Raw genomic sequence first — 14,689 nt, forward strand, 5'->3', positions numbered from 1 at the left:
GATGAACCTGTGGTTGAAAAATGTTTTTCACACTTATCATTCAGTAAGTTGTATTTTGGCATTTTCAATCTCAAATCGCATATAATAAACACTGATCAGCGCGATAGTAATTCGTACCGTGCTTCTTACTTCATTAACTCTTTGCGAGTTATGCAATGCACTGCGTCATTCACTACATCGTGCAGCGTCCGCGCATGCCATAATGAAGGGGGTAATTCAAACTACACCAAAGCAATGCCTCAATATTTTATGTTTTATATAATGCATTTTTCGAATATATTTGAGCCATGAGACACCGGGGCGACGATGTACTCAGTGTGGTATCCTCGTTGCTGTATTAGCCACATTAAAATAGCGATATATTGTGTCTGCGTACTTGATTTTTGTATTCGTGGCCGAATGAATTATTAATTTCAGGGAAATCGATTGTCCGTTATAAATAGCCTGTTACCTTCGTCATACAAATGAGTTATTTGCAACTGGTTATATTTAGACTAGCTTGGTACACTTGGTAACTGTGTTCCTAATTTTTATTTGTTCAAATTCCAAAGAAACTGCGGGATATGCCGCAACAGTAACATTTAACGAAGTCATCCGCTAATGTGCATTTCAATGCAACAACTTCAGAGTGCATCCCAGTCAAGGCGAATAATTTTTACTCTCTGAATTTGTTGCATTTTATTTGTACCTTTATTCGTGGCTGAAATAAGTCATGGCTGGTCAGAATATTAAAAAAACGCTATTATGGAACTCGGATATAATGATTTGATATAAATTGTGCCAGTTGAAGAGTTCAGTTAACAGATGGGAGTATGTTTTAATTGAATTACCTGATATGTTGCCTGCAATTATGAAGGTAGAGGGCTAAATACAACATTATGCATGGGATTCATATTGTTTCCAATGTTTATGCTTATGTGACACACTTTCACATCCAACAGAATATTCATAAAATGTACTCATTGAAGTTAAGCAAATCAATGTGTTTCTGTAGATTAGTATTATTTTTATTGTGCAGGGATGTCTATACTATTTTTCTCCTTTTTCTCTTTGTGAACTGCATTTCCTGAAGCCTCTTCTTCAGCTATCTCTCTTCTTGCTTTCATATTGACAGTATTTCAACCTATAATTTGTCTTTTCTCCTTTCTTCCTTCTTTTGATTTCCTTTTACTGTGCCTTCCAGTTATGAACTTAACTTTCTTCAGTTCTTTCCCTGTCTAACCGTTTTAAACTTCGCTTTAAAATTATACTTTTCTCATGCTATGTAAAAATGTGTCGGCGTTTCTCTAAATTTTTTTTACATTCTTGAGGACAAGATCATGTTATCCCACTATACTGATACATTTCATCGTACTCTTACCTATACTTATTCCATTTCCTCCAGCAGACCCCAACTATTTCCTCAGTGTTGATGTTACAACTGGAGATAAACTTCATCTTTGTCTTCTTCATCCCTTTCCTACATCTTAATAATCTCACCCCATCATGTTGATTCCTACTCTCATCTTCTCCTGTTCCATGTCCAGATTACTATGAGAACTCTTTCTCTCAAACTAGCTATTTATCTTGCAAGTATCATAAATGATTTCCACCATTGGATATAGACAAAGGTTTCTGCAGTTCTATTAAGCATTGCCTTTCACTTATTCTCCATTCTCAGTAATTTTTGTCATATATCTCATTCCTCCAGCTGCCTTTCTTGTACTTATCCTTTTTATGATTATTTTGCCTTGCTCTCTTGTATTATTTTCAAAAATATCCTGTTATTCAGTGACCATTTTTCTTCAACAGTATCTTGAGAATAATGCGATTGCCAAGGCAAGAGCCTGATATCTTTACCTTCTTTCTTTGAAGATCTTCAGTGTAGATATTTTCAAACCGCCTATTTGGTTATTCTAGTATTTGTTGCCCATTTCTTTTAATAGGAATTATCTCAGTTTTTAGAATATTTTCAGACAATTTTTCACCAGTAAAAATCCATTGCTCAGTGCTTACATGTTAACTCATTTGAACCTTCCTGAAAGTCCTGTATTCTTTTGAACCTTATTACTGTATTTAAATAACCATCTCATACTATCTGGGTATGAGATTGAAACTTTCCATTGTCTCTGTTTTAATTTAGGATGTCCAAGAAATAGAGAATTGACACTTTTAGTGTAATTTCCTTTATATATGTTTGTCGGGCTCCATTTTAAGCAACATATCAACCAATTTCTTGTAATTGTGTATAATTCCGATGATACTCATCCTCCCATTCCTTTGACAATTTTTCACCAGTAAAAATCCATTGCTCAGTGCTTACATGTTAACTCATTTGAACCTTCCTGAAAGTCCTGTATTCTTTTGAACCTTATTACTGTATTTAAATAACCATCTCATACTATCTGGGTATGAGATTGAAACTTTCCATTGTCTCTGTTTTAATTTAGGATGTCCAAGAAATAGAGAATTGACACTTTTAGTGTAATTTCCTTTATATATGTTTGTCGGGCTCCATTTTAAGCAACATATCAACCAATTTCTTGTAATTGTGTATAATTCCGATGATACTCATCCTCCCATTCCTTTCCTATAAATCTCTTGTTTTTTTCCGGATTATGTGCTGGCACAAAGATTATTATGCATAATTTAGAACTCTATTTCTGGAATCCCAAAATATAGAAAAAACATAATCCTTGATACTAGAGACCAAATGGGTGTATCAAATTTAAAATGGTCACCTTGACTTGCCAACAAGTACAAAAAAATGTGCAAGCACTTGAAACGCTTAAATTTGCATGGCATATTTAGACATAACAAGGACCAATCGATAATTAAAAGTGATAAATTGTGGAATAGAATATGGAACTTCAGGCAAAGTATAGTTCTTCAAAAGAAAATATTGAAATAATCATGCAAGTTATAATAAATATTGGAAGACCACTGAAATTATTAAAATCCAACTTTCAAGAGAGTATCTCAGCATACTTGTCTTTATATAAATATGATTTAATTAATATGTATGTGTCATAATTTATCCTATTGAGGACCCTAGTTATAGGAAATGTTCCATCTCGTGCTTTTGAGGATGAAATCTGGTAGTGCGCCAAACAAGCAAAATAATGGTGACTCTAGGGTTTCGCATTCAATCAGTTACACACATGTATTCAAGCAAAGGATCTGGGTGAAAAACTGCTCTGCTTCTGATTACTCTGCATCTTGTAAAATGCTGGCCTTTTGCAAACCTTTATTGAATTGACTTCATGGACATTTAACGTCGTACCTTAATAGGTAGTGGTGTTGTTTGTTTCTGAATAATTGTATGTCTGATGTACTGGAGCACTTTAAAAGCTTATTTTGATGACAAAATCATACAAAACCTATGTATCCTATCACTCATCAACTTGCCATGCCTTTGGTTCTCCAACTGTGGTTTGCCTACCATGATATTTATAAAAACAAAGTGGCCTTTGCTGTGGAAAGGAATTGCTCCTTAGAAAGTTTTGGAGTTTTTTGGAATAGAGATGTTCTTTTAATAATTGATTGATTCAAAGTGATAAACTTTATAATTATGCCTCGAAATGGATTTCATGAAATATGATTGCTGACTGACAATGCTTTTGATCCATTTAATACAATTAATAATCATTTCAATCAAGAAATAATGATACAGAAGTTTTAAAATGTTTCACGTATCAATCTGATATTTTTTACAATATTTATGCCCAGAAGATTTTTATTACATTCATCCACACATTTACTCCATACTTGCATTAATCATTATGGAGTAATTGCTAAATAGTTTGCGATTTGATTGCCATCATGGGAGATTTTACATGGTTTCGTGTATACATGGCATGTGCAGTCAATTCCATTGAGATTTTTATCGCATAAAAATGATTTTTACAGTTGATGATATACGGTGTATTCATAAAAGATATATTTTTTTACAATGTGTTGTCATGATAATTGATTCAATTATCTGATAGCATAAGTGACTTAATGGAATATTTAGTAGTAATGGATGACTCAGGTTCTTCGGGTGGTATGCATGAACTTGGTTGCCTGACTCTAACCAGTGGGCATATGCCAGTGGCATAGTGCACGAGACAATTTTTAGTCCTGTTATTCATAGAGCTCTTTTGGTGTGCATACTGTGTAAACATGTTAAATGGAGGATCACTACAATTGCTCAAATGAAGTACTTAAAGAGTAATTAGGCTATTCTCAGAGAACTCGCACATTTGATGGTGTTCAGATTAGAATGAGATCACGCATGATGTGATACAAAAAACATGTTAAAGTATCCTGGTCAAAAATCTACAGGGCTTGGGTGAAGGGCTGAGGGTGCCAAGAGGTGCCGCTCAGAATCTAACCTGGGCTCTTCAGTCAGTAGCCCAGCGCTCTATCCACTAGACTACCACAACCATGTACTAAACAAAATAAAATTGGCTCATTTACCAAATAATTGGCACACGATGGCCTACTCTTTCAACTCCCATGTTTGATGAAAATTCAGGTAATGAACCATTTCAATATTAAAAGATGGGAGGAAAGGAAGAGTTTAAAAATTTAAGGGTAGTGAGTTTGGTGAAGGGAAGAAAGATGCTGGGTGATCTACTCCTCTTTCTGGCTTACTCTTCCCAGCATTTTTAACTTAATTTTCTCCCTCTTGTACATGTAATATTGAAATGGCTCTAGTCAACAAATCACATTTACAAAATGGTTCTTCCCCTTAAGTTTGAAAACAGAAAAAATGTGTATTTTTTAAAACATTTTTCATATTCCATAATGTTTAATGGCTGAAACTGTGATTGTCCTACTGCAAGACAAAATAAAATTTTCCCACTCAGGTACATACATAATTATCATCTGTATTCTACCGGTTAAGGGAGGTTCTAGATGCATAGTGTTGAGCTAAAAATAATTTTGCTTCAAAATTAATGTTAAAGCTTTCATGATTTATTTAAGCTATCCATTGAAAGCAGTCGACCAACCATAATATTTTAAACATTTTTACATGACTGTGAATATGTCTAATGATTGTTTAAATGAGTGTGATTAATTAATTTTGAGCATGAGTTGGTAGCTGAAAAAATACATCACAGATTTTTGACAGAACTTATTGCCACAAAAGTTTTAAAAAATTTGTTAGAAATCACTCCTATATAGTATGGGCATTTCGACTGTTGAATTTATCATTCATAGTGTCTTATTTTGCTGTGAATATTTCATGGACTAAATGGTTTCAAAGGTCGTTTTAAAGCACTATTGCAAAGAATTTTTCTTGCTAGAAGCAGAGGCACAAAGTAATTTCTATTTGATTGCTCTGAGAACTTAATGTCCTACAGTATCAAGAGCAAACGGCACAGTGCGAGTATCTGTTTTTAATTTTCAGTGTAAATGGAGAAAGTTTGCTATTATTCATGCACTTGGATATCTTTTATTGTAATGTAATATTTGCTAAAATATTTATAATTGAATGCAACCTTTTATATCATGAGTTGAAATTAAAATATAGAAGTAATTTCTCAAGAAAGTTTAAAAATAGAATACTTAATAGATTTAGAAGTTGACGAATAGTAAGATTGGGTAAATGAATTTTATTCAGCTGGTTAGGCAGTTCTTCTAAATGTACATATATGTAATATATGGAGTCTACTTATTAATATGTTGCAAAAATATCATTTTTGCACTTATATCAGGGTTGCACCAACTTCCAAAGCCTTTGTTGTCCACAAAGAAACTGAGAAGAAATAAAGCAATGCATTCTGAGAAATGACAAGCAATTTCATACAAGGGCTGTTTAATAATGAGTGGTTTAAAATATTAATATCAATATATTTTATTTTGCAAAAAGAGACCCATTTATTCTGTTAGAATAATGTGTAATGCATGTATGATGTAAGGTTCATTGAATTGACTCCAGTATAAAATCAGTGGAAGCTGTTGCCAGTTGAATCATGTTCAATTTGCCAATGGCAGCAATGAAGGTGCCATTAGCATGTCTTCAGCATTGAAACTTTGCTTTTCCCTGAACAAATCAGCTGAGGCCTAGGTAATGCTACAGGAGGCTTATGGAGAGTCTTCTCTGCTCTATAGAATAGCAAGTAGTTAGTTCAAAATGTTTAAAGGGGGGATACCATTCCAAAAGAAGGTGGAGCCAGGCTTCCAGTCACAGTTATTATATAAGAAAAATTTGATGCATCTGCTGTCATTGTGAAAGAAGATCATTGAATCTTGTTACAAGGGCATTGAGGTTCATTGAAAATCTTATTGGGTGCTACCCTCATGTTGGTAACAGAAAAATTACACACAAAATGTTTTTGTGTGTGGTAGGTTCTGGAATTGCTCATATCCAAAGAGAAGGAAATTAGTGTGCAGTTTCAGTTGAAGTTGATGTTAATGGAAGATAAAGAGTTTATTTTGAAAGTTATCCCTGCATATGAAACTTGGCTACATCATTTTGATCATAAAAGAAAACAGCAAAGCTGTTTCACAAATCTGCTTCTACAAAATATCCGTAATCACTAAGAAAGGAAAAACCAAAGTTGTCTTTTTCAGGGAAAATTATAGCCGCATAATTTTTCAATATTCAGGGAATGTTGTATCAGCATGCCAAATTTATATAACATGACGTAACTGTAAATGGAGCACACTAAGGAATGCACTGAAAATTCTCCTCGGTCATATCAATTAAAAAAGGTCTAATTTGAAATTATCTGGTTGAATGATAATTTTAGACACCATAATAATACAAGACCATGCATTTTAAATGTTTTTGCTGAGCATATTAAAAAATCAATATAAATAGAGTTCCTCATCGTCCCTTTAATCTAGAGGTAGTCCCTTTGTGACTGTTTCCAGTTCCCCAGTGTGCAACACCTTTGTGGAAAGCATTTTTCACCATCAAAAGCAGGCACAGGCAAACTGAACATGATTCAACTTTCGATGGCTCTCACTGAAGCAATACTTGAGTCAAATCAATGAAACTTATGGCACATATGCATTAAACATTAGCCTAATTAAAGTTTGCACAATTGATTATGTAAGTAAAAAAAAGATGATCACTTCATATTTAACAGCCCTTGTTGATAATTTATGAAATTAAAAAAAACACAATTTTAATCTCTTAGGTCTTTTAAATGGAATATATATATATATATGTATATATAAACACAGATGTAGATTTTTAGAATATAGAGACACAGAATGCAAGCATTCTGAAGACAACAGCCGAGCTGTCGAAATGTCAAATAACAAATTGTGTGTGTCCTTTCTTTGTGTCTCTATATTCTAAAAATCTACATCTGTGTTTTTATATATTTGTGCGTCGCCAAAGAGCGTTCCATTTCGAACTATTCTATTATTGAACTATTCGAAATATTTATATATATATATATATATATAAATTTTTTCTGCTGCAGAAATTAAGGCTAAAAAAAATGTATGCAATCAAGTTAATGGGTGAATGTCATTAGAGATGTGTTGTAATTATTTTAAAAAATATTGAGAATGCAAAGGGTATTCCCTTATACTTTGGTTGGAGGCAGCATATGATAGAAGTGGTAGTGTATATACAATTCAAATGAATCAGATTAGCATACAGTGAAGAATTGCTAATCATTCACTTGTATAGGTACCTGCATTATGATTTAGGAAGTTCTTCGACTCTTGTGAGTCTTAATGATTCACCATCTAGCAATCTCATGTTTCAATCAAGCAAGGGTAGCATACCATCGATCACACCATCCATCTTGTTTGGAAACAGCAAAACAACTAAAGAAAGAAGATATGATGTAATTCGTAGTCACAATACACAGTAAACCCAAGTATGAAGGGTCTCTGCTGAATACCAAACAAGAAATGCATTTAATCCACCCATTATGCTAAAACTTCTTTAATGAGTCTTTGTGAATCTCATGGGCCCATGTGCTTGAGCACTAACTCTGTTGATGCATCTCTCAAAGATTTTATTGTGGTTGGTCCACAAGGATGACATGCAGTTTTTAAGTGACCCCATTCCACCTGGAATAACCTAGTTTTAGGTTTTATTTTGTCAAGAGGAAAAATCCTTGACAAGATACTTTTCCATTGTGGAAGTCAAATTCTCCACCTTTGACTGTTACTGTTAGGACAACGCATCTTTTACTTGATGAGTTAATCTTAGAGCAGCTGACTTTTTTATAGCATCTGCTCATATCAAAAAATTTTATTATTTTACTGTTTCCATTTCTTCAATTACGCCTTGTTTTTATTATCCATATCAATTTTCTTTCTTTCTTATCATTCATCACAATTTCTACAATAGGGGAAGATTCAGTACTTGTGGTAACAAATATTTTAGTCTCTAATAAGAAAGTATTTCCCGCAGCAACTTAAGCTTCCTGTCTGTAACTGATGGAAAGCACTGATTTCATGTGTACCTCAGCAACTTATAATTAATTCAGTCACTCGAGAACTACTTTCAAGAACAAATAAAAATTAAGCTTCTCATAACCTAAATGTAGACATTATACATGTATGGCAGGCAACATTGCCATAAACATAGTAATGTAACCTTGAAACCATTTATCTATATCTTATTTTGAAATTTGTGAATAATTACTCATGTAACCTGATATTTCATGAGATTACGTAAGTCAGATGAACTTTTCCACTCAGATGTAAAGAATACTCGTTAATAATTCTTTGCTCACTAGATGCATGTGCATTTCTCAATAGAAAATAGCTGCCAATGCTTCAGTTCCTCTAGGAATATGTAGATGGTATTTCATGTATGTGCTTTCACCACTCATAAAGTATGAATGCATGTGAGGCATTATGGGACTGTAAAGGCCAGGGTTATAATGATAGAGAAAGCATTAACTCTTTGAGGAACTTGATGAATGTGAAAGAAAGTCATGTAAAATGTGATCATCAACTCTTACTCAAAAACATGTTTCCAATATTGGCCTTTGTTCAATTTGACTTATGCTGTGATTATTACGTTAATATTGTTTTCAGTTATGCTCTGTTTTGTAAGCAATTATGAGCACTTATTATTTTTGCAGTCTTGGTTTATTGTTTGCCCTCTTTGCAGTATTACTTTTTGAGTAAAAATTGAATTAATTTCAAAGCATTGCCTTGCCGCCTGCTGTACTCTGTAATGCTGGATACAAGTCTGAAATCCCAGTAGAGGGAGTGCATTGCTGTAGGATGGGAGAGGGAGGGAGAGGGGGGGTGCAGGAGAGACCCCTGGTTGGTTCCCCTCTCTGTCACTTGCCATTGCGTCCATGGATTTTCAGGACAATTCGTATGACGTAGACGTAGAGTGGATGCGGCAGCAGGTGCCAGGGCCGTCGGCATCGCGTGGGTTTGGTGGGTTGCGGGGGCGCCGGCGAGGGAGCAGGGGATCACCGAGGAGAATCCGTCGCCGACGGGGCGGACTGATGGCAGGGGATGTGGAGCATATGGTGGTGGATGCCGATTGGGCGCCGCACGGAACGTATCACGGCCATCAGGATCAGAGAGAAGAATATGGCCACATGCTCCATGACATGGTGTGGCTAACCTTTTGTGCTGAAAGGAAATAGTCCTCTCTATCTCTCTGTAGAGCCATTCCCTTGTCCCGCCCGTACAGAGAGGTGTGGCTGTCCCCCCACCTCCCAAACCCTCCCCTCCCCCACACCACCTTCCCCAGGGTCACTTGAGAGCATTCCAATGCCAACCCCCCACCCTTTTGTTTGCTTTGTCTAGTCAAACATTTTTGTTCAATTGGTTTATTTCAAATATTTTGTTCTGAATTATTTTCATTACTATCATTTGCTGATCACTTGGTCTAACTCATATAAGCAGATATTGAATAGCATCATCATGGGAAACATTTTGATGCTATCCTTAAAAAAACTATGTGGTTGATAATATTTTTCAAAATATGCTCAAAATGCTTTGAAATCAAATTGATGGAAGCAATTTCTGTCACACCTCACAGAACAGATTAGGCAGACTAGATGTTAGAGATTGCTGGTTGCTCTTTGTCATAGCTATTCCCTCCTTTCCATATATTGGTGAATTTTATGTTTATATTAACTCTATATAATATGAGGCAAGCCACATTTAACTGATTATTACCTCTTGGTTACTTTACCAAAGTAAAAAATCAAGTATATTATTACAGAACAGAGATGGGGAAAATACATCATGTTATTGTATTTATCTGGCTGCCTAAAATGTTGAAAAAGGTCCATTTGGCAAAACACTGTTATAGTTCACTCAAATTTCATACTTCCTGAAATATTTCTGACCAACCTGCAGCTATACACATCGATATGCTTTGCACTCATTTTTCCCCATCCCTGTTTGTAAGATAATACATTATTTAAACTATATGGAGTGAATTCTTATTTCTAAGCCAGTGAGAGCAAGGTACTTATGTATTGAGCATATGTGATATCAAAAAATGAAATCTAACAATTGATTTCAGTGGCATGATGAAGTTCATGATGTGTGCACAAAAATTGTCAGAGAAGGAATGAATTTTAGGATATGTATTATTTCACTGATAAAGGGAAGTAAACACAAAAAATTTTACTGAAATCATAGTCTATCATTAATTTTCAATTTTTTTAAATATATCTGTATAATTTTAGTGCATAGTTTCTCATGCCATTAAAACTTATTTTTTAGATGTTACCCTTACCTTGCCTCTCATTCATAATTGTATTTGAAAGTCTGTCATATTAATTTATTTCCTTTAAACGATGAATTCCCAAATTATTAAATTATGATTATTTGTTTCTTTATGGTACTCTTCCTCTTACAATGCTTCATTTTTCATGGATTTGGCATGGTGGTGGTGAGATAGCAGGGTGACGAAGGAGAATATGATCCAGGGTCATCACCCTCTGGGATGTTTGTACGAAAGCGAGAGAGGACTCAAAACTGGAGTCTCCAGGAGAAGTTGCTCTTATTTCGGCTTGTCGCGCCTCGTCTTGATGTTCTAGAAAATCGTCGTATTGATGGAATGTCATCAGCAAGGAAGGGGCGTGCGTGGAGGGAGATACATGAACTGTTTAGTGCTCGTTATGGTCCAGAAAGAGATGTCTTCCGGATACGAGAGCAATGGAGGCGGATGAAGCAGGTAAATGTCACATTCATTTAGTTGACAGTGGCAGCCTTAATGTCATATTAACGGAGATGTAAAAGTCTGCAATGGCTTGTCATTTAAAAATTAAGCATACAGTGACAAGGTGGGTCTTTTTTGGGCATGTTAGTATGTAAAAGGAAACATTGCTTAAATTTAGCATCAATATGTGGTTTAACTTTAAGTTATACTTTGATTGATACATTACATCTAAAGAATTATCTCTTAGTACTTAATGGTGAAAAGAATAATTCTGAAAACACTAATTGCATTTATCGTTAAATTCACAAACTTTATCATCTCCGTTTTAATTTTAAATATAACCAATTTTTTATTGTCCAAATCATATGTAGACGATATGTGGAATGTGATGCATGGTAAATATAGTGAAGATAATTAATTAAACATAATTTATATTATTATGTTAAGGATAATTAATTTTAATTATTATAGGAATAGAAAAATCAAAGTTTTGTTTGTATATCTGTCAATGCATCTGGTTAATTGAGTGGGCATTGTGTTTACTGCATGATCAGAAGGTCAAGTTTTGAATAGTACCTCTCAAATGGGTTTTCTGGTAAGAAAAGTAATGTTTTTTGTTAATTACCCTCAAGGTGTGAAATTATGCCAGATTTTGGAACAATTTAAGCCTTCAATTCATACTATTATTTCATTTCTAACATATTTTCAATTGTGTTCAAAATAAGGCAATTTACATTGTTAGGAAACAGTTATATTTTACCCTGAAAATTATTATTGGGTAAATGGGACAGAAGAAAATAAGACTCCATTAATGATGGAATCCTAGACAAAAGGGAACATTTAAATTTTTTCCTTTCAGTTGAGTCTGTCATGACTAAACCAAACTTAGAAAGGTTAAGTGCTCAGTGGCTGCTTGAAGAGCTCTGTCACTGTTCCATAAAGAACATTTTTTTGACTTCAGATGAATTGATGACATTTTTCCACCTGCACATTTTATATTGACTGATTCGAATAGGAATTTACTGAAATGATATACAGAGGCTGGTGTGAAGACACAGATTTGAGGATTACATTTTACTACTATCCTCTCCTTGTTACCAAACGGAATGCAGGCAGCGAAAGCAGACGTGGCTGGGAAGAACCCACAGAAGAGCATGCAGTCTCCGGCTGCTGTGGCAGTGGCTGCAGCCGTGGCGGCTGCCACTGGCCAGGTTCACATGCCGCCTACCCCTGCGCTTGCGCAGTCGCTCATGATACCTCCCACGGCTGCTAACCTTGCTGCCCAGCAGCAGCAGCAGGCCGTGATCCAGCAACAGCAGGCAGCTGTGGCGGCCGCGGCTGCTGCGGCCACGGCGACCACTCGCAACCAAATGAACTCGGTGCTCTCGGACATGATTGTGAAAGCTTTGGAGAAAGTGCGCGAGAGGGAGCAGGAAGGGGGAGGTCCATTTGACCTCTCAGAACTGGATGACGGGATGGGTTTTGGAGGATTTTTCTCATCTGGAATGGCTGGTGAGTGTTTCTTGTTGGAAAGGAGTGATTTGAATGCAGGAGCTAAAGTGGTCTCGTAGTCATTGATTGGAAATCCAGGACAGTCTCTGCCCTTCAATCGTGTTTTCACTATTTGGTATACATTGTAATAGTGAGGGTGGTGCGAGCAAGCTATGGGATTTGGTGGGAAAGTAATCCAGTGTTTCAATCCCTTCTGGCATTTATTCTTTTTGTTTCAAGAGGTGAAGAAAGGTGTTGGAGTAATGGAGATTATTGGATAAGTTGTATTGGAGATCAGGAGTACTAATTGATGAATTAAAGGGTAAAGAGTAGCTTTTAATCTGTAGAAAGGTACCCCTGGTAATAATATTTCTACTATCAAGCAATGAATGCAATATTCATATAACATTTAGTGACGGCATGCAACTGCAAAAGGTATATTTAGGTATATTAGCATCCAAGTATAATATGGAGTTGGAAAAGTTAATTTTTACATTTAACCATGCTAATCCTTTCACAGCCATACTATAATATATCCTTGTTTGCCATATGAAATTGTTGTGTAAACAATTATGTATTACTATTGATCCAATTATAATTCTTCTACCAAATGCATGATTAGAACTAACATCCACTCTGAAAATTGTACAGTTGTGCTTTTATTCATTTGACAAAAAATCATGTAAATTTGGACTGTATTAACAAATGGCTATTTATTTTTATTACTAGATGCTTTATTACTAGATATGATAGATCCAGTTCATATTAAAATTAATAACAACAGAATTAATATTACAACTGCTAGACCTATCATTCAAGTAAAAAAATAGGAAACTCTTATCAGTGGATATACACAGCAATTTTTTCAATAGATTGTTGGTTTTTGAATGAGTTGGTGGAAGTAACTATTTTAATGGTCACCATTCTAGCCAGAACTATCAGAATTACAGTGGCTCTGGAAGGGTTTTGCCAAGCTAATATCCGCAATTTTTTTAATGATTGGCATTTTAGTGCATGTCTTCCATTTGAATGTTTCTGGGGGCTCTTGCATCTGTGAGACTTAGTAAACATTTGCTTATTACCCGTGTGACTATGAACCAAACAACCATGATTTAGATACTACAACAGCATTCCCGAGTATATTCAACAGATTCAGGTGAGATATAGTGGAAGTTTGTCAGTATGAGAAAAAAAAACTTGCATTTTTACACAGTATTCCCGAGCACTTAAATCTCTTACTCAATTAAACCTACTCATGTTTCCCCTGTTTGCTGTATGCAGACTTGGGACAAGAGTACCATTTTAGAAGTATAGAGGTCACCCAGTTTTCATCAAGGGCCAACATTGCTTACCTTCAGTGATCTAATATGAACCAGCATTTAAAATGATGCACGAAAGCCAATCACACTCACGTATGGATGGTATAAAATATCAGCTATCACTAGTGTATCCATAGTACTATACTAGTTTATATAGTATATATTCTATCAGTAATCCTTAGCATTGGGAAACCTTACTAAACGAGCACCTTGGATAGTGAGTAATTCGCATAGCAACCAAAAATATTTTGCCCAAGAATAACTCGCTTGGTGGGCAACATTTTGCATAATGAGTGACCAAGAAAGGGTGATTCCCGGAGTGATTTCGCTGGCTGTTTACGTTTGTATTTAGCACAAGTTCAACTAGCATCACAGTGTTGCTAGTGATTGCACATTTGTCCAAATTTGTGTCAGGCATGATATTTGTGACGTTTTATGCACTGTTTAATAATTTTTTATGAATAGTTTAAAAAATGTCCCCTAAAGAAAAAACTGCAAGAAGATATTCAAAAGGGAATAAAAATAACTGTCAAATTGAAAACTGAGAACAAGGTGTCAGCGTAGCTGATCTATGATGCACATGCAATCAGTCAACATCAAAGAGTTTTACTCTTTTTCTCAACGAGTTTTAATCTTCATGAAAAAGGAAAAAATTAAAGGGATAGATGCTTCAAAGGGATTGACAAAAATATTAAAGCAATAATTTCATGTTCTGAATGACGTTGAAAGGTTGCTTCTCTTATATAAATAAATGAAAAACAATTGTGAGGTGATGTTAGTTACAAGAACATGT

The 14,689-nt window shown here is 35.1% G+C and overlaps 1 protein-coding gene across 1 annotated transcript in view; it reads left to right on the plus strand.

Annotated features, from left to right (window-relative positions):
* The window catches only part of LOC139687598 (uncharacterized), a 34,435-nt gene that overhangs the window by 12,923 nt on the left and 6,823 nt on the right, over window positions 1–14,689 (plus strand). Inside the window, exons 3-5 of the mRNA XM_071584818.1 lie at window positions 9,267–9,521; window positions 10,826–11,101; window positions 12,199–12,598. Of these exons, the coding sequence (XP_071440919.1) occupies window positions 9,267–9,521; window positions 10,826–11,101; window positions 12,199–12,598 (931 nt within the window). The remainder of the gene's footprint in view (window positions 1–9,266; window positions 9,522–10,825; window positions 11,102–12,198; window positions 12,599–14,689) is intronic.

Source organism: Hetaerina americana, unplaced genomic scaffold (genome assembly GCF_022747635.1).
Source record: "Hetaerina americana unplaced genomic scaffold, ioHetAmer1.1.p SCAF_2, whole genome shotgun sequence".
Classification (NCBI taxonomy): domain Eukaryota; kingdom Metazoa; phylum Arthropoda; class Insecta; order Odonata; family Calopterygidae; genus Hetaerina; species Hetaerina americana.